The 26,619-nt window shown below is 38.0% G+C and overlaps 1 protein-coding gene across 2 annotated transcripts in view; it reads left to right on the forward strand.

The window, feature by feature from the left end:
* KSR1 (kinase suppressor of ras 1) overlaps window positions 1-22,026 on the forward strand; it is a 118,357-nt gene extending 96,331 nt beyond the window's left edge. Inside the window, exons 8-20 of one of the 2 annotated variants that reach the window (XM_072136116.1) lie at window positions 110-171; window positions 256-362; window positions 979-1,147; window positions 5,625-5,666; window positions 8,428-8,482; window positions 10,777-10,825; window positions 11,170-11,558; window positions 12,434-12,530; window positions 13,138-13,271; window positions 13,831-13,962; window positions 14,608-14,743; window positions 15,886-16,019; window positions 18,778-22,026. In XM_072136116.1, the coding sequence (XP_071992217.1) occupies window positions 110-171; window positions 256-362; window positions 979-1,147; window positions 5,625-5,666; window positions 8,428-8,482; window positions 10,777-10,825; window positions 11,170-11,558; window positions 12,434-12,530; window positions 13,138-13,271; window positions 13,831-13,962; window positions 14,608-14,743; window positions 15,886-16,019; window positions 18,778-18,856 (1,585 nt within the window). In that variant the 3' untranslated portion in view covers window positions 18,857-22,026. The remainder of the gene's footprint in view (window positions 1-109; window positions 172-255; window positions 363-978; window positions 1,148-5,624; window positions 5,667-8,427; window positions 8,483-10,776; window positions 10,826-11,169; window positions 11,559-12,433; window positions 12,531-13,137; window positions 13,272-13,830; window positions 13,963-14,607; window positions 14,744-15,885; window positions 16,020-18,777) is intronic. The other variant, XM_072136115.1, reaches the window with a different exon arrangement.
* The last annotated feature ends 4,593 nt before the right edge of the window (window positions 22,027-26,619 follow it).

Genomic DNA, 26,619 nt, shown 5'->3' on the forward strand with positions numbered 1-26,619 from the left:
TTAAACTTGTTTGTGTCTTTTTGATGTCTATATCACAAACTATACTGAGATTCTCTACTGTAGTCCTAGTGTAGCATATAAAACCAACGAGTATTTTCTTATGTTTTAGGTTAAAATGTCATAATAAATGCACAAAAGAAGCACCACCATGTAGAATATCATTCCTTCCGTGTAAGTAAATATCTATGTATGTTGTATTTTAAGTTAAAAGCAGATTTGGTTTTTCATAATTGTGATTATTTTTCTACCCTCCAGTACCAAAAATAAGAAGGACAGAATCTGTCCCATCAGATATTAACAACCAGGTGGATAGGCCTGCAGAACCATTATTTGGAACCCTACCGAAAGCCCTTACCAAGAAGGTATTATTATTGTAATGCAAGTTGATTTCTTAAGGTGTTGTCATGAATGTAATTCAATTCAGTGGTGCATGTCGCAGTCAATTTTATTACTTAAATATATATCACTCAGATGAGACCTTGTAGATTTTATGGCAGGTTCCACGAGCATTGAAACAGATGGGGCGCCTCTTGATAAAGATGACTTCTGTAAATGTATCATAATCTATACATAATGACAACATATGCACAGTACTGAAAGGGGTTGGCTAGGAATTATAACTTATCCGCAGGACATTGTCTGATCGATGGAGAGTGGACACTCAACCCCCTTTATCAATCAGCCGTTTGGCTCGATGTAAATAGAGAGCACTCAGTATACGGCTATGTAATCTTTGCAGTGACCAGAAGCTATAATTGCAGCCACACCTTCCATTCACTTCATTGGGAACTTTGCAGTTGAATAGGGAATGTGGAAAAATGATGTGCTGAAGAGACAACTACGGGAAGTATTTGGGATTACAAAATAAGGAAGGTTAAAGTGTTTTAATAAACTTTAATCTTAATTTTATGTTTCAATTGGTGGATTTTTTTAAGTTTTACAACACAACACCTAATTTTATTCCACTTTTCTTTGTAGGAACATGCTCCAGCAATAAACCACCTGGATTCAAGTAGTAACCCATCTTCAACCACATCTTCTACACCTTCTTCTCCAGCACCCTTTCAATCCTCCAATCCACTCAGTGCAACTACCCCACCAAACCCATCTCCAATGGGTCTTAAAGATAGTCGATTCAATTTCCCAGGTAATATATAGAGTTTTCAGATTCTTTTATGGCCAAATGCACTAAAAAATGTGTCATATTTGTTTTCTGCATAGAAAATATTTTGTTGAACTTTTGGAAAAACTTAAAAGCAATGTTGCATCTGGAGCCAAACAGTTTAGCACTAATATTAGTATCAAATCCATTGTGCACAGCCGATCCTGTAGCCATTGGAGAGATTGTTATTGTGTTTTATCTCTTGAGACGTCGAATGTGTACAAAAAAATGCTAACAATCCTTTTTTTGATGCATTTGGCCATACATATGTGTCATTGTGATGCTACTTGTAAAAGTATTGTAATGTATGTGAAGTCATCCAGCTGTATCACTTGGAGAACATGTCTTAACATGAGGGCACGTTCTGAGCAATAGTTACATGGCTAATTTACTATTAATGGAACAAGATCAATATCCGTATTCAGAGCATGGAAGCACAATTCAAACATCTTTCTACATTGCTATGGTGATCTGTGGATAATATAATTATCATGTTCCTGATATCCTAATAGTATATAAATGGCTTTGACATTTACGTTAGCCTTTAATTCCCTAATGTCCACTGCAATGTACATTTTCATAAAGCATTTAAGGTTTTGGCTTCTGTGAATATTTAAAACATTGTTTCTATGTCTTAGTACTAGCTTATGGTATTGAACTCACCACTGTTGTTCACCTATAAACAACCATTAAGCATGCATATAGCTGTGAGTATTCTGCATGTTTCTGTTCAGTACTTTCATTAGTTTGAACACAGCTTTAGCCAAATAAGATGGTAGCTCTTACTTTTAGTGATATATTGGCAAATTAACATATTGACAAATTATCCCCTTCATATACCATGCAAAATATTTCCATACCAAAAAATAATTAGTACTCAGAAGAACTATTGCACTTTCTAAAACAGTCTTTCACAATTGTTGAACAAATTTACCAATGGGAATATCTCGAGATTAGTCAGAATAAAGGGGGTAATTTATGAAAGTGCACCAGTCAGCACATTTTCATAAATCTGATCGCATTAAATCACAGCAGCCTCCATGGAGAATGGGGAGGAGTAGAAATCCACGGAGGCTGCTGTGATTTCATGTGATGGCCTGGTGGAGATTTCAACTATAGTCTCCTCCAGTTTTCCGGTTTGCGTGGCAGAAAACTCTCCAAACTGATGGAATTGTGGAGATTTGTGTATTTTTTCTTGGGTACTATTAAAAAAAGCACTGGTTTTGTTTTGTCTTTTGTAATTATGTATGCAGCACATGCACATTGGTTTATATAAAGGGGTATCTCTGTACCAAATGCTTAGGAGAAATGGTTGGGTAATTGACCCAGTGCTGTACTGCGATTTTGTCTTCATGACTTAATTAGGTACCGTTATGTTATAATCTAGAACTATAACTGTTTTCTATGTTATCCCGTGTTAGTCCCAAGTAGTCTGTTTAGACTGTGTGGTTACCTTTAAGGCATATAAAATGGTAACTCTAAGGCCTAGTGGGCAAGGATTGCATTTGAGGACTCATTCCACTGGGCCAAGGCCATTTGGAACACTTAAAGAGGTTTGCCCAGGAAAGGAAGTTCTCACATTTGAATCCCCTAGTGATATTTACACAATAAAGCTCATTTTTGCAATTTTACTTGATGGTCAGTGTAAAATTCCAGAGTGTGGGCAGGGACTCTCTTAACAGAAACTTCAGGATCCCTCTAGAGCTGTGAGATGCTGTGTGCTGACAATGTGCTTAGATTATCAGGGTACAGGTTTATCTACACTTTTATTTTGCTTCTGAACATTCTACTAGTATCTGACACAAAAGAGAGATAAGATAAGAAAGATCAGAAATGAAGATATCCATGGGATACATATAACGCACAATTACACACTTCAGCCTTTCTACATCTGAGCTACAACAAACATTTTGTACATTTGAGCTATGACACACACAGAGTGCCTCCCTTTCCTGGATAAATACCTTATTTAATCTGTAGAGTATGTCTCTGCACACTTCTGCTTGCTCGCAAGAAGTGTCTGTGTCTGAGCTGGTCTTGTAATGGAGGGAGGAGCTGGAGGCAGAGAGTAGAAGCAGACAGGAGAAGCTATTCATGGCCATGGCTAACCATAATCAGAAGATTTACGGTCATATTCCAAAATTGTATGCACCAGGACTGATAGACAGGTTGGAATTAAATCTATGTAGTGCTGTATTTTTGCTAATAACAGTGAAGTAGAGAATGCATGTGTTATTTTGTTATTCGGAGTATATTTAAGAATCTTGTCTTCGTGGAAATGGAGAGAGAGAGAGAGAGAGAAAAAAAAATACAGCTTGTGACATTGATGTGGAAGCTAGAAGAATGGGTGCACCTTTCAAGAAAATGAGGCTAAAGATTCTTTGTCTGCCTTCCATAGGGTGATTGGGTTTAGTGTTTTTGACTTGCTGATTATCATTCAGTTCAGACATATAACCTTTTTTGTTTTTATTTATCAATGGCAGGAGTGAGTGACACTACCCTAGTGCATCATTTAACATCCAAATACTTATGTACCCTTTGTACCTCTTCTATATAAATGAGAGCTATTTAATATTTGTTTGAATGATTCTCAGGCATATTCTGTTCTAGTTTAAATGAAATTACAAGAGATTGAACTTGTGTTCAATTTTTTTGCCTCTGGAGTGGTACAGTACTGTGTGCCAGAGACAAGGTAGTGACAAGTAGAGACCTAGGGACCTAGTGGCTGTGCCAGCATCACACTTCCCATGTGAGTGCTGCAAAGATGAAAATGAGGTGATTCAGTACCCAATGTATCAGCTGTCATAACCCTGATCCACAATGATTCACATGACAAAAATGACTTAGATGGAAATGTGCAATTCTGTTGTTACCACTCCTGACCACCTAAGATTGAAATAGGAATACCCCAATCTCTATAAACAGGTGAGGTGGGAATGATCCTTTAAATCATAAATCTGTGAAGTATTGTGGACAATTTCTCTGATATATCTCTAAAATATCTCTAATGTTTTAGAAGAACAGCTTCTTGGCTCCCAAAGACCCCCTCCCAAAGAATCAGGAACATTACATTTTAACATGCCCAATCCACAGTTCCTGTAGGAGCTAAGTTTTAGATGATAGGTACCATCATTTAGGATCAAGATATTTACATACAAAATACATGCATATATATTATCATATATTTTATAAAAATCTGTTCCTGAAAGCACCAGCTTCACTTGCACAGTTTGGTGGAGCCATATAGTCTGACAGCTGTGTGATGCTGGCAGCTGTGTTCCCCTCCCGTATTCCATGACACAGGGTAAAGTCATCCAGGCTGTTGGTTGCTGGCTGAACCTCATGCAAAGCGGGCATGGAAAAAATGAGACATAAACTCTCTTTGTGACTTTCTCACTTTTCATGTTCCATTAGATCACTGCATTGAAGAAATTCTCTTGTTCTATATTGCTAGCTATCCAGGGAATTCATTTTTCCACAGAGCCACGTGCAGTATGACCTTTTATATCCATATAATTTTTGTAGGATTTTACAATGGAAATAATAGAAGATCACACATATTTCATCATGAAGAAAACACCCACAATCTTATTGAAAAGGCTTTAAATTCAGACCATATGACATGTCTATGATTTCTAATATTGAATCCGCTTTCCTCCAATCTCTCTAGAGCAACCTATGGCATGCAGCTCTGTAGGTCAATATTGTAAAATTGTGACCTCTGATCATATTGTAATCTTCTTAGTATGGGTCAGACATTGATGTAAAGGACAGATTACCTATAGGTTACTATGAAGATACAGCTTTCTTACATACTGTAGATGCTTTTCTGGATCTCTTAAATTGGAACTAATGGCCCCATAAAAAAAATCTAGACATAAAGTAGTCATTTTATACCCTTTTTGGTCCGAGTAATTTTTGATCCAGTTGTCTCGGAAAACACTGTGGGGTTTTATGTATTATACATTGTTCTGCCAATTCCTACATTGTTACTATGTATTGACGGGAATAATCCTACATTAATCATATTTCTGAATTCTAAAGACCTGTCTACTGAGTATCTCTACTATGCAACTATCTTGTGACTCCCTCGTCTTATAGCTTGAGTGTTAGCTAAGCAAAATGACCTCATAGTACAGTTTTTGCCAGTATATTATTTTCTGCATTATTCAGTTAATATTAGTAATTTCATAGTAACTATAAATTGATTGCACCAACAGTACTTCATCGTTTTCTACAGTGGCATGAAGCCATAATTTTCAGCTCAGAGACGAGAACTGTATGGTATATCATGGGTGTATAGTGTATATCTGGCATTGACAAGAGCTGTGTTCAGTCGCTCAGCATGCTGACTGTATCCACCAAGTGCATGAGGGGCAGTCTCTGGCAGGTCTCCTGATACTTTCTAACTGCTTGTTTCTCTCATTCTGCCTGGGTGGTTGCTGTCATCTTTTATTAAAAGCTGCGTACTACATTCAGCATAGACAACAGTTTATCTTCCCAGGTGAGTTTGTTGCTTTAATCTTACTAACTGACCCTACTTTTTGTTCTCTGTTTTACCTTTCTTCTTCTGCCAAGTTGTGTAGTTGCAGCTCACGATCTAGCAATTTCTATAATGATGAGGTTGTGACCTGTTGTTACTTTATTGCAGACCTGATGTACATATCAAAGAATCACTGTAGCAGAAGTCAAGTGAAAATCTAGAATAAATAGCCAGAATTCACTCTTGGAGCCATAGATTGTATTGCTCAAGCTTTAAATGCCTTTCTTAAAGGAAATGTACCTTCAACATGAAGCATACTTACTCATAGGTCCAGGCACTGTAACTGTGGTAATCTTGTTATATTATTTATCCATGGCCTGCATCCTTCTAAAATCAACTTTTTAAATTATGCTAATGAGCCGGAGGAGCTACCCTAGCCCCTCTACCTCTGTCATCTGGCTTTACCCTGATACACTGTCTCAGCCTTCCCCTGTTCCCTATAGCACTTGTGCAGTGAGCATTTCCTCTTGTGCTGAGGGGAGGGGGGTGGTGTAACTTTTGTTACAGCATGTAAAGCCAGATCACAGAAAGGCTAAGGCAGACCACCCAACATTTCTGGAAGGGAAAGAGGGACAAAATGGCGGCACGTGTAGCGGCGATCCCCCTAAGCCACACCCCCAATCACTCCCTGGCCACACCTCAAATTTTTACCATTTTATTATAATAAAAATCATCTTCTCAATAGTAATAATAATAATATTAAAACATTTTTTAGCTAGGTTGGAATTTGAACTCAGAACCAGCACAGTTCATGTGCCATGATGACACAGAACCTCTATCTCCTGAGCTATGAGCTCCGTGATTTAGTTAGCTGAGTATTTTTGGTAACCAAGAGCTGGTTACTGCTGCTGTTACACTGTGACACAGACTGAGGGTGCAGTTAAAACTGCATCGCAATCAGCTTTGAGGTGGTTTAGGTGCAGTTTTGTCAATTGAACAGGTGAAAGACATGAACTGAACGAGTGAATGACATTTGTGGAGCAGATTACCACAGTCATGGTACCTGGATCTATGAGTGACTGTCCCTGGTTTTTGCTTGATTTTGATGGTAGATTTCCTGAAATCGATATGTGCTCATATACTGAGTGATAAAGTCCTCATTGCTATTGTTTCATCTGATTGTTATTAGTCTGTAATCTCTTGTTTTATTTGTATATGTACCCCATGGTCTGTACAGCGCTGCAAAATATGATGGTGCTATATAAATAAAACTTTATTATTATTATATTGTCTGAATTCAATATTCTATTCTGTGTTTAAAGGAAATCTACCATCAAAATCAAGCATGCTAAGCCAGGGACACCTATTCATAGATTCTCTGCCTGTGTAATCTAGCAACAGCAGGAAGTGCAGGGTGAGGGGGAGACATGTTTTTCTTATTGTAACAACCAGTGAAAAGGCATCACTAAGGGGCTCTGGAAACACCACTTGGGCATATTAGCATCATTTTAAACTCTTATTTTGGAAGGAAAACATACATTTTTCATACAGTCTCGAGCAACCCCTTTAAATAGTGCCCAGTATGTTCATACTGGGTACAAATTGCTGAAAAAAAAAAGATTAGAATAACCCCACTGTAATTAATCTATGTGCAGGCCTCCTGGCCGGTCCACAGCAAAATTACAGTGATTTGGGCTCTTATTCCTATTAACAGTATAGCATATAGCTTCATAGGGTTTGTGATGGGGTTGTTGTTTAGTGGTTTTGATATAAATGTCAATAACAGATTTGGCTCCCAGCACCAATCAGCTGTTCTGTGTCAGTACACTACAGCTCTGGTACTATTAAAATGAAGTGAATTTAGGAGAAGCACTGTCTAACAGACATTTTATTAACTATTGTTGTAGGGGCTGTAAGGCTCCATTGTCATGATATAGTTGACCTACCAGTGTCATAAGTATCTGATAATTTGGGTAGCTCTGGATGCTGAAAGAAGAGGGCTCTGTCCACTATACAGTTGTGGTGCCTTGGAACTGTTGCAGTTCAGTGTATATTAATCGAGGATAAAAGAAGAATAAAGCCTTATTACGTGGATTTATATACATTCGTCAGTTAGGTTCTGATTTATTGTTTTTTTGGGGGGTCTAAAAAAAAAATTATCTTAAACTTACTTTTGCTGTTATGCTGTCAGAGCCTGATTTTCAGGACCTTTGTATTAATACATTTCTTGGGAATAATTTAATTCTATACAATACATAAAATAACTTGCCCCAAGCAACTATAATGATTATATCAATGGATGTAATGTAATTGTTACATGGTTACTTGCACTTCTGTAATTATCCTCCTTGGCAATTCCTTACATGATGTGTACATATAATAATAGTGTTGAGAGTGTGATTGCAGTACACATGACACACCACTAGGGAGCGCCATTTATATATTATTTACATTTATCTAGCCTATTTGACATTCACTTTTCAGTTTTCTGTTTTGTCAAACCCTGGGTTTTTAAATGAATGATTTTTGTTATGTCTGATGCCTTTCTGTAAAGGTTATGAGATATTAAACTCTAGTTATGAATTAGCAGTATATCAACTATTTTTGGTAAGTACTACTGATGTTTCATAAAATATAAAAGTATGTGTCTTTTAGTATTAAAGTATGTGTTTTTTTAGCACCATCATTACAGTGAAAAGGATTGGCTTACAGGAAATATATAAATTTATAATATAAAGGAGAGAGAGTTCTTAATATGTCTTTTGTGTTTTTTTTTCCTTAGAAGTTTTGAATCCATCACCAATAGCACAGACACCTGAACCCCCGGAAATTGTCAGGTAATAATAGATTTGAGTAGTATACAGTTTTAGAGTTGTATTATTCCAGCTGATGCATGTCCCTTACTGCTTCAAGGTTAATTTACATAAACTTATCTAGTGTCTGTGAGAACAAATTGCATAACGCAACAAAAAAGGGCTGTGCCTAAAAACTCTTAAATGTTAAGATCTTGTGAGAACAGTAAATACATCTTCAGCTTTTTGTGCAGTGGATGCTTTGGCACACCCCTCTACAGAATACCATTAGGGCAGTGATGGCGAACTTTTTAAGTACTGAATGCCCAAACTACAACCCAAATCCCACTTATTTTTCGCGAAGTGCCGACACAGGACTTTTATCACAGCGACCCTGTCTTGTGACTCTGGGGCGAGGGCCTGGGTGCCCACAGAGAGCACTCAGAGTGCCACCCAATGGGTTCGCCACCATTGCATTAGGGTATGATCACATAGGACAGACATAGTAGTTTGCAGAGATAGCATGTAAGGGAGGATTCACACATGTCGTTTTGCAAAGGTCTCCAGATCATGGACCAGCATTCTGGCATCTTCCAGGAAATCTACTTCGAAGTGAGATGCAAATGTGTGTCAGGATGTACTGTATATACTCGAGTATAAGCCGAGGGTGGGAAATGCAGCAGCTACTTTTTAATAAAATGTCCAGTAGCGGCCCCATCAATAAAATCTCCAGTAGGGGCCCCATCAATAAAATCGCCAGTAGGGGCCTCATCAATAAAATCTCCAGTAGGGGCCCCATCAATAAAATCTCCAGTAGGGGCCCCATCAATAAAATCTCCAGTAGGGGCCCCCATCAATAAAATCTCCAGTAGGGGCCCCATCAATAAAATGTCCAGTAGGGGCCCCATCAATAAAATCTCCAGTAGGGCCCCCATCAATAAAATCTCCAGTAGGGGCCCCATCAGTAAAATGTCCAGTAGGGGCCTCATCAATAAAATGTCCAGTAGGGGCCCCATCAATAAAATGTCCAGTAGGGGCTTCATCCGTAAAATGTCCAGTAGCAGCCTCCCTTTAAAATAATAAACTTAGTGCTCAGCTCCGGCGCTCACCCCCAGCATCCTCTTCTCCCCCAGCTCATCTTCCATGCTCTGCTATGCTCTGCCCAGCAGTGCGAGCAGAGCCATGTCTATGCACTCTGCCCGCACACACACACTGTGATGTGGCCTGTCGCCTCCTGCTGACAGCAATGTGTGTGCATGCAAGTCGGAAGATGCAGGGAGAAGACAGGACGGGTGAGAAGAGGACGCCGAAGAGGAATGATTATCTCTTTTTTTATTGTATATGCAAGTGTAATGTGTAACGTGGCTTTTTGATTCATTTACTAGTTTATTTTTTTTTTAAACCATTTTTTACTTGTCCTACTGGGACATGAAGAAACAATTGTTCAATTGTTTGTAAATTATAATTCTAATATATTGCACAGTATTAACAGTGTCAGCCTATGATGATGCATAGGTTGACACATTGCCTGTAAGGTCCTGTATGTAACATGAGCTTACAGGCATTTATTATGGACAGCCATTGCCTCAGATTCCAGAGTTGCCATAACAACAATCGGCACCCCCTGAAAATGCTGCAGGGGGTTAACCGATCTAGTAGGGGGAATATCCCTGCGGTCATTTAAGTGCTGTGGTTGCGCATACCGCAGCATTTAAAGGGTTAACACCTGCAATTGGAGCTCACTTCGACCGCGGGTGTTACACAGGCATGTCAGCAGACACCCCTCAATTCTCGATGCCGGTTCAGCTCCGGTGCAGAGCTCAATCGGCATCGCCTCAGAGCCGTACTAGTATGTCGCTGAGAGCTAAGTGGTTAAGGGAAAACCCATTTGTGTACAAATAAGACAAATCTTTTATGGGTCCTTGGTTTTGTCTGAAATCTTGTCACTTGGACAAAACATGGACATTAAGGGAAATCTACCACTATGTGGCAGTAAAGTTTAACTAAACATTCTTCGTCTTCTACAGGATCCCGGCACTGGTCTTCATTAAGCTTGACACGCGTGAATAGCAACAATGTCAAACTTAATGAAGACCAGCGCCGGTATCCTGTAGAAGACGAAGAATGATCCTGGAGAAGATGGTGATAGGTAAGTGTGTTTAGTGGTACATAGTGGTACATAGATTTCCTTTGAATGAATAGATATGTCTCTGTATTGTGAAATGTTAGTATTATTGATCTCGCTTTTCTTGCAGTCACCTGACACCTCTTTTTGTTTTCTTTGTGTTTTTAATCCAAGCCTTTTGAATTGCACTAACACCTACAATATTTTCCATTAGTGCTGAGGCCAACATGGAAACTGAAGTAGTAGAAGAACAGGAAGCAGAGGTATGGAAATTCAACCAGTAAAGGTCACTGTTATTCTCTCCCATAACAGAAAAATAAATGACTGTTCAGAAACTATGTATTGTACATTTTCAAATAATTATTGATTTGTGTCCTTTGAGCCAACTATCTTTAATGTTTCTTTTGTCTGATGGCAATTGTATATTCATCGGAGTGTTTTCTATGCCTATTATTACATTCCTTTTGTGCTTTGTTAACTATCCTATGTTCATTATCTACTTCATGTATATTTCGGCAGATATTCCTTGTGGAAGATTTCCACTGCAGATTTATAATTCGCAGTATGTCTCTGCATTTAAGGAATAATTAATGTATTGTTTTAACAGGGTGAAGAGCAAGAAGCTAACAAATCTGAGCCAGAGTACGATGATGATGAATTAGATGAACTTCCCAGCACAAGGTCCACAAGTGGTACTTTCAGAGGAATGATCTTCCGCAAGGCCAGCCAAACCAGCGTCTATTTACAGGAATGGGACATACCCTTTGAACAAATTGAACTTGAGGAACTTATTGGTCAGGGAAGATGGGGGAAGGTGTACAGGGGCCGATGGCATGGGGAGGTAGCAATTCGGTTATTGGAAATAGATGGCAACAATGAAGACCATTTAAAACTCTTCAAGAAAGAGGTGATGAACTACAGACAGACACGTCATGAGAATGTGGTACTGTTCATGGGTGCATGTATGCATCCTCCCCATTTGGCCATCATTACTAGGTGAGTCATTCTATGAAAAGCTCCCTAAAGCTTTTTCTAATAGTATACCATATATTGTGGTTGGTTGAACATCATATTTCATCTTCTTAGCATTATCCATGAGTAATAGATTAACGCTGAAAATAAACTTTACATAGATTTATCACTCTGCTTCAGTTGATTCTAAAAATCTAAAATGTCTGCAAAATTTAATTATGAACTTTTTGGACAGATAATTACATTTATTTGTTGCTAGTAGATGTCCCCAATGATTTTTCCACTTCTTTATACTTTTTTGTTGCCTGTATGCATTTATTGGGGTATTAGATTGCATGCTGATTTCACAACTATAGAACTCCCTTCTTTCCATCATAAATGCAAAAAAAGTAAAGGTAATCTGTCATCAAGTATTCACCGAATGACAGAGGGAAAACAGATAAAATACAGAATACACGTATTATGGCTAAGAATGCTGTTTTATGAACACACATTGTACTGTTGATTTATCTGAAAGTATGTTGAAAGGCTAGGTATAGTTTTAAGCAGGGATGCACAAACTTTTCTGGAATGCTGTCAGCATTATTATTAAAGGGAGACACTGTAGGATAAGGTTCTACTTTATGTAGAGCAGAAGGGCAGTGGGCAGGGAGAGTGGCTGACAGCATAAGAAGCTGGTAAGGTTTCTAATGATTAGATAAACGTATCTTTAGCCTTCTGAGCTTTTCTGTCTGATATGTACAGACTTGAGAAGGCTTTCAGAAACACTGCTCACTACAGGGATAAAAAGGAGAAAAACCGAGAATTTGTCATATGTTTAGTTACTCTTTAAGACTTCTCTCTAGCCTTTTTTTAAATAAGTGACCTGGAACATGAAACTGTATTACCATTTGTTTCAGTTATTGCAAAGGAAGGACACTTCATGCGTTTGTGAGGGATCCAAAAGCCTCACTAGACATCAATAAAACCCGACAGATTGCCCAAGAAATTATAAAGGTAAGCATAATTTTGAATAAGTGGGTAAAACAAAAATAAGTTAATGTCCTCTGCAATATGTTGGTAATATTTTAAGAAGAAACACAAATTCCAATAACTAAATCCACAACCTGGCTCACACACAGCACCTATTTTGTGTATGGCGTGGCAGGCTGTTCTACTTCATGGATTACTTTAGTACTAACTTTCAAGGTGGTGGCAACACCTCTTCATTTATGTTTGAACTGAAAAAATGTATGAAAATATGATCTGGTGCAGATATGACTTCTGCTTGGATGCAAGCACTTCCTATAAAGGTCCCCAGAATATCATAATTTTTACACTAAACATTTTGACCTGTTCAAATATGTATGTTCACATATCTATAACAGAATACAGTGCTAGGTAGAAATCATGAATTAGTTTACCTGTGGATACGCCACGTTCTTAGGAGGTAAATGTAAGAGTTCCCTTGATGTGGTGAAGTTTTTTAGACGTTTCTTTGTTAATTAGATTAGGAATCACTAGTGCAGTAAATAATGGTGGCTGAGTTTAATCTTTTGTACTCATTCATTATATTATTTCTATATCTATCTATATAAATATATATGGGTTTCATGTTTTTCAGGGTATGGGTTACCTGCATGCCAAGGGCATTGTCCACAAAGATTTAAAATCAAAGAATGTTTTCTATGAAAATGGAAAAGTTATCATCACAGACTTTGGTCTCTTTGGAATATCTGGAGTTGTACAAGAGGGAAGGTAAAACCATATCAAACTGGATATGATCTCTGTCTGTGCCTCTCCCCTACTCTCTCTCTCTTTCTCTCTCTCTCTCTCTCTCTCTCTCTCTCTCTCGATCCCTCCATTCTATTAATGTACATAACTTTCTGTATAATATTTAAATTAGTTGTTTTCCATAGTTGTTTTCGACCTTGTAGAAGGACCATATCCCATTACATAGGCTTTGGGAAGTAAACTGTGTATTGCCTTATAACCCTAGTTCTCCTGAAGACTATAAAAAGGCGGTCCCTGTCCCTGACCTCTCTGCCCACTGTGACCTCTAAAGAATTTTCAAAAATCCAATTTGATTTTGGAAATCTAAATTTTGTCTGGAGCTGCATTTAGAAAATTTACATACAAATCCGACTCAAGAACAGACCTAAAGAATTTATCTTGTGCGAGGACTGCCTGTATTGACTTTTAGGATTGTTGGTTACCAACAGGAGGTGCTAGAGGCATAGCTTTCTTTTTCTTGTAAAAATGCAAAATAAGTTTAAACTTTTCTGACTCAAGCTTTTTGGGTTTTTTTTTTGTTAAGGCGTGAAAATGAGTTGAAGTTGAGCCACGATTGGTTGTGTTTTTTGGCCCCTGAAATTGTACGGGAGATGGCCCCTGGCAAAGATGAAGATAAACTTCCCTTTTCAAAAGCTGCAGATGTATATGCCTTTGGGTAAGTTTGAAATATATATATATATATATATATATATATATATAATACAAAATCAGCTTTATATCATGCTTTGGAAATCATTTCATTCATGTGATAGCCAGTGTCTGATTATAGTGTGTAGTCCACAAGTAAAACTCATATTTTTGGAGTTATGATATGTTTTCTGAGTTTTGAAGCATCTTTTTTATTTTTAATGTGACTGTTAGGGCACTGTGCTTTATTTACCCCTTTTTAGATAATTTTGTATCTTTCTGTGACTCTGGCTTACCAGGCTCTAACACTAACTTAAAGGACATTTACCACTAGATTACCTGAAGGTAGATAACTATATCTTGTCTCCCTGTGCGGTCCCTGTGTGTACCAAGCTTAATTTCTTATATCTTTGCATGGCTTCATTTCTGTAAAGAAATAAGTTTATAAGATATGCAAATTAGCCTGTGGTGCTCGGGAGAGCATCATCAGGCTCCACCATAATATAATTTATTCACACTCCGGGGTGGTTCCAGCCGCGTTCTGAGAGCCGGTGACGTCACCACCTCTCTTTTCAGATCCTATGCTGGGTAAGAAGCCGGCAGCACAGGGAATGTTAAAATCTATTTACACTTATGCAGAAAGTTCAATATTGTTATTGTTGTTCTTTCAAAGGACTGTATGGTATGAATTGCAAGCTCGAGATTGGCCATTCAAAAGTCAGGCAGCCGAGGCTCTTATTTGGCAAGTTGGAAGTGGTGAAGGTGTGAAGCAGTTGTTGTCTACTATAAGTCTAGGAAAAGAGGTTACTGTAAGTATATTGTGAAAGTAAAAATGTAGTTTTTAAATTTTTTGGTTTTAAAAGTGGTTGTTTGATAAAGCCCGTCCACCCTCTTTGCTTTATTAGTTATATCCAACAATTGGAACTCACATCTATGTGTCATAAGCTAAACCTACAGAAGCTATGATATGGTTATTGTCAGTTCTGTTTGGTGATATTGTTACACAATCCAAACTACAAGAGCCCGGGGGAATGCATAATATAGACCAAAAAAATGTTAAATTAAAAATAGAATCTTTATTAATGAATATTAAAAATTACAGTAAATAGAAAAGGAAAATGGCTACTAGGTAAGGTGTAAGCCATGTATGGCACAACAGGGCGAGATCTCACATATATAAATACTGTATATGTTAGGTTTGACATATACATTACTCTTAGAAAAAAACCAAGAAGCTATACTATAACTATCCTGAACACCGGTACAAAGTAAACCAATAAGATTACATCAGGTACATCGGTGGTGGGGATAGGATTAGGGATCCAAACTCCAGCATGCCGCCCAACGCTAGTTTCGGAAGAAACTTCTTCGTCATCTATTTTTATTCGCTTTTTTGGGTCTACATTATGTATTCCCCAGGGCTCTTGTGGTTTGGCTTATGAGCTCATTGGGGCGAGGCCCTTTTGTCCATAGGTGTTCAATTAGTGCATATTATACTCCACTACTCCACAGACATTGTATGTATTTTGGTTTTTTTTTTCCATTGTTACATAGTTGAAAGAAGACATAAGGCCATCAAGTTCAACTAAGAAAGGAAATGGATGTAAGGGAGCACAATTCTATATAATAATAATATTACCATCAATGTTATTTTGTTGTAGCAAGATATATATGTTTAATTAGAAGTTTATTGAGGTATAAACTATAAACAAACAAACATTGACAAATGTAGGTCACATAGGACCAAAAAGAACTTGAAGCTCTCTGCTGTCCTTACTGTGACTGGTGCCTGAGGCAGGCTATTTCACAGATCTTACAGTAAAGAAGTCCTGTTGCCTCGGGGGATTAAACCTTGTTTAAAGCAGGTGGAGACCGTGGCCAGGCTTTAATAACTGTTTCTTGTCTTCTATTTTAATTTTTTATTTTTTTTCGTTAACTTTTATTTTGATAGGAGATTCTGGCTGCATGCTGGGCATTTGCTTTTAATGAACGGCCAAGCTTTACAATCCTTATGGACATGTTAGAGAAGCTGCCAAAACTAAACAGGAGGTTGTCGCACCCAGGTCACTTTTGGAAATCTGCAGAGTGAGTATCTTGTTATTAGACTACACTGATTACGAGAAAGGGTCAAGGGCCTTACTGACTTTCAGAATCAGTGGATCTTGTATCTATTGCTTATCCTTATCTTTGCACAACATGTATAGTGCATACGAGAATAGGGGCAGAAGCTGAGCTCTATTACAGAAATGTATGATAAGCATGATCCCTCCTGCCCCGATTGTACTGAGAGATGGAATATCACAGGTCAGAAGGAGAAAACTTGTAACTCCAGGCATGCCATTCACTTTTCATTCTTCAGTACATTATTATGTTTATTACTGCTGCACACATGACATCTATACACATTTTCATAAATTCAATTCACATAACGCTGTACTGTAATGGGAACAAATGCATTACAGTATTGCAGTTATTTGTTAACTTGAGTTTGATAATTATGGATGTGCAGATTATTAATAGATGTGGGGATTCAAGTGATCAGGGAGCAGAGTCTATAAATGTAAAGAGGCTGCAGTCAGTAATATTGGGGAGCTATGGGTTAAATACTATATATGTGGGGCATTTATGACAGATGCCCACATAATTGCCAGTAGCCGATTTTCCCACAATTGCAAACCCCCTGTAAATGGTTACCTACAGGTTCATCTAGAAGCATCTTTGTCCTAAGACACAGTTGACCATTTTTAAATGCCATTTAATAGAAAACTTATATATGCTTTTAAGCACTGCAAAAATAAAATACTTGCTTTAGCTTTATTTGCTGGCGCATACCCTAGTTTTAGGCTTTTGTCTGTTATGAAAATTGAAATATTAGAACGAATATATATCTATGTGTACAAGGCTATAAAGACAATGATATTAATTTATTCTTCTTACTTTCTTTTCCCTTATGGATTTTATTTGCTGATTTCATCATTGCCAATCCTCTTTCAATCCACCATAATCCTGCTCTGGGCCCTGACAAACCACTTTGGATGCCTACTTTCTGCTTTGTTTCATCCTGCTTTCATGTATACCTCCATATGACATGCATTTTACCTTGCATATATTCTCATTAGACATTGGAACAATTTTTACACAAAGGGTCAATTCCATCAGCATGGCTTTCACATCCACTGCCACGTCACCAACAAATGAATGGGCAGAATTATTCCCCTGCATTCTGTGCCCCTTCTATTTTCTAAAACTAAGTACCTTGAAAGAGTCCTAGGTAACAAATTACTGCTCAAGTTAATTTCAGGAATTTATGGGGCTAAAGGTAAAACAGATGGTTTTGACACTTGACACCTCAACAATAATTAAAGGGGTTTTCCCATGAACAAAAGTTAGGCCATATCTGTGATGAGACCCACACCGATCACAAAAATGATGGAGTCCCACGTACCTCCGTCTGACCCCTCGCCGCTCCGTCAGACTAATGCTCCATTAGTCTGACAGACCCCTTGTTTTCATGATCTCTGGCGGTCTCATCACTGAGACCCCCACTGATCAGCAAGTTAGGCCTTATCCCGTGGATAGGGCCTAACTTTTGTTCGTGGGAAAACCCCTTTAATATTAATACACTGAAAAGTGTAGTTGACTGTTGAATGTTTTCAGTAAAGAAAAGTGTTTTTTTCCATTACAGAACAGAGCTCCAATTCATTTGTAATTATCTTCAATTAAATTGGCCATTTTATTTATAGGCTATAGATTTAAAGTGTCAGATTTTTTAGATCTTTCAGAAATCCCTTTTCCATGTGAAATACAGTAGCAGCCCATGTGAAGCCCAAGCTTATAGTATAGCTCAGATAATTTTTTTTCATTGGATCCATGCAGGAATATCAACATGTCAGTTTTTGGGGTCTCCTCAAACCACCAAACTTTTCTTATAACTGTGTTGTGACATTACTAATTTATTCTCTTTTCTGTGGTTATTTTGTTTGAACCCTGTTAAGGATTGTTGATTAACTTTCTTTTCTCCTCCATAGGTTATAGCTTCTGGCCATCTAACTAGGCTTTGCCTTGCATGCTTCCATGCGTCTCCTGCTAATCTACAGCTTTGAGGACACTTACCTTCCATCCACAAATCAAATAACCATCAATATTAGAAAACCTTTTTAACCCTTGGATGTACCGCTTTGATCTTTTCTTGCCTGCTAAACTCTTGGTGTGGGCCGTTTGCTTGAATAACAGATTCTGACTGCAAGAAATCTACTTGGCACTAACCATAGGACTATTTGTGTATCTAGTTTCTTGAGCACTATGGGCCAGCAGTAACTTTTTCTAAAGCAGGGTAACCAGCATTTTAGTGGATTCATTGCAGCAGGTGCTTTAATTCTGTGTCCTTCTAATAAGCACTTTTTAGTCTGTGTGTTTGTAAATTGTTTTGTTCTGTTTTTAAAGATTGTCCATCACTGAACAGCACAATATCAGTGGGTTGAGTTATCATATCCCATTATCCAGCACTGGTTTTGGACGTACTTAACCTCTTTGTATGTATTTTAGGTATTGACCCTTGCCATATAGCCTCCTCTTATTGCTATTTTTATTCACGGTTCAAAGTTTGGTGATGTCACATAATTTATACACAATATATCAGTAAATTAAATTTGTTACTTGTCTATTGAACCCATGAGCATAAATAGGTGACGATTTTTTCATCTGCATCTGTGAGGTCTAAATGCTGTTTTTTGGTGGACAATCCTATACTCAGTGATATTATGTATGTATAGTGGATGAAGTGCAGCTGAAATGTTTTAACTGGTCTAACTTAGAAATGTTTGTTTTATTCCCCTTCTTCTAGCATTAACAGTAGCAAAAGTATCCCCCGTTTTGAAAGGTTTGGCCTGGGAGCTTTGGAGCAGGGTAACCAAAAGATCTAATATGGTATGATGTCTGAAAGTGATATTCGTGCATAGTACTACCACAACTACAGAGCTTGGAATTACAGCCAGTGGCGACTCCCTGTAATGGATAGATTTTTCTCTTTTTGTGAATTTTTTCATGAGTCCGTTCCGCACTGTACAGGAGCAGAGCAAGTGCCTTGCTTACCCATACTCGCGCTGAATGGCTTAAACTCTCCCTGCAGATTTTGTTGTTTACATATGATTTTAGGCATGGATTTTGGAGTTGGAGTTGTATTGTGTTAATGAAAGTGAATAAATGTGACTGACTTTATTTCCTCTATAAGCCGCAGAACTACATTGGAATTATTCTACGGACTGTAACTTCACTCCCCCAAATTAAAAAATAATACTTCATTCCTAAGCCCTAATGTGCTCATCAAACAATATAAAATGACCCATCTCAGTTGTGAAATGGGCTTTTAAAATGGAGAAATAGGTTTTCTTGGTAGCAAGGAAGCAGAGGTATGTTCACTGTAGATTATTATTATAAGGCCTTGTTTAGACTGAGACTGTAACTTTGTAGTTCATAGTTGATATCAAATAAAATTTCTACAAAAAGTCTCTGTGTAACTCTAACCTTATAAAAAGACACTTGCTGAACAGGCACCTATTCTCTACTGATGCAGATTCAAGAAAACTCCCAACGTTTTCCCAAAAATCCTAATTTTAGGAACTTTTTTGGGAGATAGAAATTTCAAATCAAAATATATATCTGTGAGGTCCACACAGGTGATAAATGTCACTGTTGCATTTCAGTGATATTATCTTTACAAATATGTTATTTTTTCCATGTTTAGTTGAAGCATCAGTAATGATCTTTCCCATGGCATGATCTTTGAAGATCATTGTATAATATACAATGTATAATAGTTTTATTTATCCTTCATTTACATTGTCCAGTTGTAATCACAATGAACTGACAATGGACTCGTATTGGTAGCTGGTCAAAACATGAAACAAATTCTTTCTAGATGTTTGTCTCTAGATGGCTATTCATATCCATCAATGGTAGTCTATATTTAGCCAAGGTAGTTTACAGAACTCTTTTAGAACTCCATTTAGTATACAGCATACAAATGGAAAACGGTATGCAATAAAGGTTGTCGTTCTGACATACTGTACGTCTTGCTTAAAAAATTATATCTAAGATAGAGACTGCATATACTACAGATAAAGTCTTCCATTGAGTAACGCCATGATAAATACCTTCAACAGAAAGCTCATACCTAGAAGCTAAAATCTATAAGAATTCAAATAAATTTGTCTTTGGATTAGAATTCTTTTACCAGTTTTATATTATGTATCTGTTTATGCATTTAAAAGGTGACAAAACCTTTTACCAAAACCCCACAAGTCACTACACTTATGTCAAATATTTAGGACGTGTACTGTCTCTTCATGTATGTTATTATTAGGATAAGCTTAAAGTGTGAATGTAAATCAATCTCTTCAAGTCAGAAGTGGTGCTCTAATGTTATAAACTCTTAAAGTGTACCACTTATACAGTAGATACAAGCACTTCAAGTACTGTGTGTGCCCTTCTATGACACAATCATCACAAATTTCCAAAGTATAAAAAAGTATGCGCAAATTACGGACTTCATAATCTAGGCTTAATCTGTGGTCCGTTGTTTGCCGCCCATTTGTCATCAGTATGTGGGGTCCACTTGTGTGGTGAGCATAGAAAATAATTTTTCAATATAAGAATTTATATATTTGAGTTTTTGAAAATTGCAATAAACTGCAGTTTTTACTCTGGACACTAACCCTAGGCTGACATTCGTAATTAAGGCAGCAAACCAAGGAAAAAAGGATAACCGAGATGGGTAGGATTACACCATTGATGGTTGTTGATGGTCACATCTCCAACGTTTCCTTCTTTAAGGTTGTCATGTTGTAAGATAGCTGCCTCCATAACAGACTGGACACAATAAAAATTTAATAAGCTAATTTGTTGATAATCACTTTTCTAAATCCATACATGACACAAAAGAACTGGCCCAAAAAATGTACTGTGTAAATATATGATATCACTGTAAAAAAAATGCACACGGCTCTCATGATCCATAATCGGCGCATTGCATAAATTAGTAGTATTAAAAAATAGAACTAAGCACACTACACGTAGATCTCAGTTGAAAGTTGTGGCAGAAACCAGCCGTCTTCATTTACTTTGTCCCAATGTTGGAATTGCTACTAAACTCAACTATTCAGCCAGGTCTGTTCTGAAATATTCTGAAAACTGCAAATGTAAATGCATTGCCAGTTATTATTAATGATGCTTCATAATCTAGGCTTAATCTGTGATCCGTTGTTGTATACCAGTAGTACCTGAACAGAAAATGCATCTTTAGCCATTACTATCATTATGAGTTTGGTGCTTTGGTCAGCAAGTGTCAATAAATAAGAGAACAAACAAAATTGTTTAATGCTTAGAAAATTATAACATAATAAACCCTTTTAAAGGGGCTCTCCCGCAAACCAAGTTAGGCCCTATCCACAGGATAGGGCATAACTTACTGATCGGTGGGGTTCTCAGTGATGAGACTCAGTTTGTGGGAAAACCCCTTTAACAACAGTCTGCCCATTTATACGTGCAAGTTGCGTCTATGCTTCTTGTTGATTTTTATAGCTGTTTGGTTTCCTGCACTAGTTTCTTGATTTAATTCATTTTATACAAACATTTTTACATCTTTTTTTTTCTTTCTTAGAAGTGTTTTTTAAAAGGACCACTAAGTTAAATGTGACCGTTTAGTAATCTTTTTTTTTTTTTTTTTTTTTTTTTTTTGTGGTGTTGTAAGGGAGTAATGTAAAATCTGTATTCTTTTAGACCCGTAAATGTGGAAAATGTTTATTTTGGCTGTACAATACTGCTCTACTGGCTAAGACTTCAGTGCTATGTAAATGGAGTCTGTACTATGGTGTAATGGACACGTATCTTTTTGAATGTGATGTAAAATTTTGTACAGTAAAATTTTTATATTTTCTATCAACTGAGTTTGTCTTCCAGAATTGCTATTAATTTAAACAGTTAGTATTAACGAAGGTTCTGTATTAGTTATGCAAACAGCAACAAGTGCACTCCTTATGCTATTGAAATTCTGGATATTTAGGATTCTATAAAGTGAATAAATTCAAAAAAATTATTTTTGGTGCGTGTTTAATTGTTTTCGTTGTGTTTTATTATATAATATGGTCATTTTATTGGGCTAAATTCATATCTGTGTTGTGCATTCTGCTGAACTGTCAGTGGTTCATCTGGTTTTCTAGCCATAACTTTTTGACTATTTATTTGTGATCTGTTTAGGCCATCTTTTTTGATTAAAAAAAAAATATTACGGACTGCTACATTATTTTTTTGATTTAAAAAAAACTGATACCTTCAGAAAAGAAGTGCAATTTTATTTATTTACATCAATAGATTTTATTTTAGATGTTGTAATTGACATGTTTTCCTATGTTTTCATATTTTCTAGCAGACATAGTGCAGGTAATTTCAGTTCCTTTAATAGAAACCTGTCACCAAGAATGCCATTTTTAGCTGTAGACAGGTTCATATAGCCTAGGCTTTGCTGATTTTGAACATACCTTTGTAAGCATTCTGAATCATTTCAGCAGCCTATAATAGGTAATGTAAAATAAACTATCTCCCTGCCAGCAGTGTGTGGTGTGTACCTATGTGAGCCTATGTATCCTCATGCATTCTTCTTCCTCTCCTCCATATCATTCCCCTACCCGCCTGTGTGTGTATGGTGATGCGAAGATTGACACACACAGACTGCAGGTGGCCATCCCCCCCGGTACTCACCACACGCTGCCTGCAGGGAGGCATGTAATGTAAGCTAAGCTGTTATAAACTACTGAAATAATTAAGAATGCTGACAAAGGCATTTTTAAATTCAGCTTTCCATAGGCTATTGGAACCTATCACCAGCTAAACATTTCATTCCTGGTAACCAGTTTGCTTTAAAGACGGCAAATTAAAAATTAAAATCTGCAGTCATGTTTGCATTCTTACTAGCATAGGTAAAAATCTATTTTTCATTGTCCATGCAAATACATATTCATACAATGACAGTTGAGTAAACATAAAACGAGAAAGATTGTTTACAAGAGAAATATATTCAAGATAATCTTCCCAGGTGTGGATGTCACAGTAAGCTAACCTCAAGGTCAAAAGGTGCAATGCTCAAAGAAAGAATGAAAAAAAAAACCAGTAAGTATATGTCACAATTTACAGACCCCGGTTAGCATGTCAAATTTCATGTCCGTACAAAGACTAAACAAGTTAAATATAGACTGTATGGCTTGTTTGCAAGGAAAAAGCATCTTCATTGTTAAAAAATACACAGCAGAATGGCTTATGTTCGTACAGTTGCATCTGAGAAAAACTTCTGGACTATTGCCCCTTGGGCGATTAATAACAAGGAGATGTCTGGACTTAAAGGACACCTGTCATCAGGTCTGTGTCACTAGTCCTGTCACTACTACCTGTTGGAGCAGTTCACAAGGATCCCATCCCAGCCTTTATCTAGTTATTTCATACATTATTCATTGTAAAATCATCTATTTTTTATCATGTAAATGAGGCTGGTCACATGATCAGAGGCAGTGATGTCACCCTGTTCCCCCTCCCCTCTCCTCCCCCTGCTCATGTCTGTGTGTAATGTATAGTAAAGCATTGCTAGTGTGTGTGCTGCATCTGCTGACATGCTGCATCCTCCTAATATACAGGTGAGAGACACAGACATCAGCTACACATGAATCTGACATGTTCTGCTGTAACATGGCTGCATGGAGCTGCTGTATCTCTCCTAAACGCACACACAGGCTGCAGGGGGCGTGGCCACCAGCAAGCACATCATTATGCAGCCTCACATCATTACACAGGCTGTCAGTCATGCACTGGGGGTGTGGCTGTGCCTCCCACTCATGAATAGAGTGGACAGCTTGAATATGCTAATGCTTCATTGGACATTTCACAGGTCATTTGCATACAGCTTTAGGACCTCATTGCTTAGGTTTACAGGCATGTAGAGGGACAATGAAGGGATAGATGCAATGCTCTCTAATGGCAGTTTATATGAAAATATATTTAGTTTAGGGGGGTTATTTTGCATGACGGGTTCTCTTTAACTCATAACACAATCTGCACAAACACTTCATAGCATCTGTAGTATGTTAAGGTGAAGTTTTGAAGCCACAGGACTGGGGAAACTTTAAGTCAATGGGGGAATGTATCATGTTCTTTGCCCTTGTTTCCCCATATATGCCATATTGTAGTACGGAGGTATATGATAGGATCGATCAGACAACCTAGGGCTAAAGTACCCTAAGGGGTCTGAAAAATGGTAAAAATAACAAAAGTTAAAAGAAAAATTATAAACACCTAAAAATTTAAATCAACCCCTTTTCCTTTTCCCTAGAACTGAAATAAAATAAATACAGTAAAAGTCATAAACACATTAGCTATCCCTGCGTCCGAAAATGCCCGATCCATCAAAATATAATAACGGTTTTTCACTGTGTTTTTAACCCTGTAACAGAAAATAGCGCCCAAAGTCAAAAATGGCACTTTTTTGTCATTTTGAAAAATATAAAAAATTCAATAAAAATGATCAAAAGGTCTTAATTTTTGTGAATGTATAAAAAAATTATAAAACCTATACAAATTTGGTATTCCTACTGCCATACAGTGAGGAACACTACAGCCATAAAGGGAGGGACACTACCGCCATGCAGCAAGGGACACTACGGTCACACAGTGAGGGACACTACCCCCATACAGTGAGGAACACTACCGCCACGCAGTGAGGGACACTACCGCCACGCAGTGAGGGACACTACCGCCACGCAGTGAGGGACACTACCGCCACGCAGTGAGGGACACTACTGCCATACAGTGAAGAATACAGCCATACAGTGAGGGACAGTACTGCCATGTTCCTTTCTTCTTCTCTGCCCATGTAATATGTTGTGCTTTCAGCCAAATTTGGTATTCCTACTGCCATACAGTGAGGAACACTACCCCCATACAGTGAGGAACACTACAGCCATAAAGGGAGGGACACTACCCCCATACAGTGAGGAACACTACCCCCATACAGTGAGGAACACTACCCCCATACAGTGAGGAACACTACAGCCATAAAGGGAGGGACACTACCGCCATACAGCGAGGGACACTACGGTCACACAGTGAGGGACACTACCCCCATAGAGTGAGGAGCAGTACCGCCACACAGTGAGGAACACTACCGCCACAGAGTGAGGAACACTACCGCCATACAGTGAGGAACACTACCCCCATGCAGTGAGGAACACTACCGCCACGCAGTGAGGGACACTACCCCCCACGCAGTGAGGGAAACTACCCCCCATGCAGTGAGGGACACTACCTCCATGCAGTGAGGGACACTACCGCCATACAGTGAAGAATACAGTCTTACAGTGAGGGACAGTACTGCCATGTTCCTTTCTTCTTCTCTGCCCATGTAATATGTTGTGCTTGCAGCCAAGGGGAAAAAATATATATATTTTTTTTTAAAAAAAATAGATATTCGATCCCACGAATCACTGTAGACTTTGGATTCGTGATGATTAGAATTTTACCTGAAATTCGAATAGAATTTAGAATCGTTAGAATGGATTCGCCCATCTCTAGTTCTAACTACCTTTGTGGGTGTGTTAGCTACTGTGGAGCTCTCCGATAAGGGGTCAATAGGCGTTAGTACTGATTTGTTCCTGTTTAACCTCACAGCTCTTAGATCCCTCATATTAAGTGAGATACGTTTCTCTTGGTGTAACCATTTTTTCTGTGTCCAATTTTATCCTACATGGGTACCCCAACCCCTGGAGAAGGCATCAATGGTGAGGACCTTTGCTGATGGAAGGAACTATGTATTCTGCATAGGCTGACATGCACACAGTCACCATGACCACGACGCCTTCAGGGTTAAGCAGCCGGGATTAGGACTTTTGCACACAGACGAGCTCCCGCAGCAATCACACGGGCTTAGCTTCTAAGCCCAGAATCATCATGATGTAATTGTAATCAAGGTGCGGGAACGATCTGCATCCTATGACATTGGCAGTTGCAGTTCAATTTTTTTATATATACTACCAAAAGTTTGGGGTCACAAACAATTTTGTCTTTTCGATGAAAACTCATCCTTTTATTTTTCAAATGAGTTGCAAAATTAACAGAAAATATAGTCCAGGTTGGATTGGCTTGATGGGCACTTTTTGTGTACCATACGGTCATGCTGCTTCCACAACAGCTCAACGCGGTTGAGATCTGGTGACTGAGCTGGTCACTCCATTACGGATAGATACCAGCTGCCTGCTTCTTCCCTTAATAGTTAATGTATAATTTGGAGATGTGCTTTGGTTCATTGTCCTGCTCTAGGATGAAATTGGCTCCAATCAAGCGCCGTTCACAAGGTATGGCATGTGGTTGCAAAATGGAGTATTAGCCTTCCTTATTCAATATATCTTTGACCCTGTACAAATATCCCACTTTATCAGCACAAAAGCAACCCCAGGCCATCACATGACCTCCACCATGCTTGACAAAATTGTGTCAGGCTCTCTTTTCAGTTGTTTTGCGACTCACAAATGTTCAAACTTCGATTTGTCTCTCCATCACACTTTTTTCCAATCTTCCTCTGTCCAATGTCTGTGTTCTTTTGCCCATATAAATATTTTCCTTTAACCCCTTAAGGACGCAGCCATTTTAT

This window comes from Engystomops pustulosus, chromosome 2 (genome assembly GCF_040894005.1).
Source record: "Engystomops pustulosus chromosome 2, aEngPut4.maternal, whole genome shotgun sequence".
NCBI lineage: Eukaryota > Metazoa > Chordata > Amphibia > Anura > Leptodactylidae > Engystomops > Engystomops pustulosus.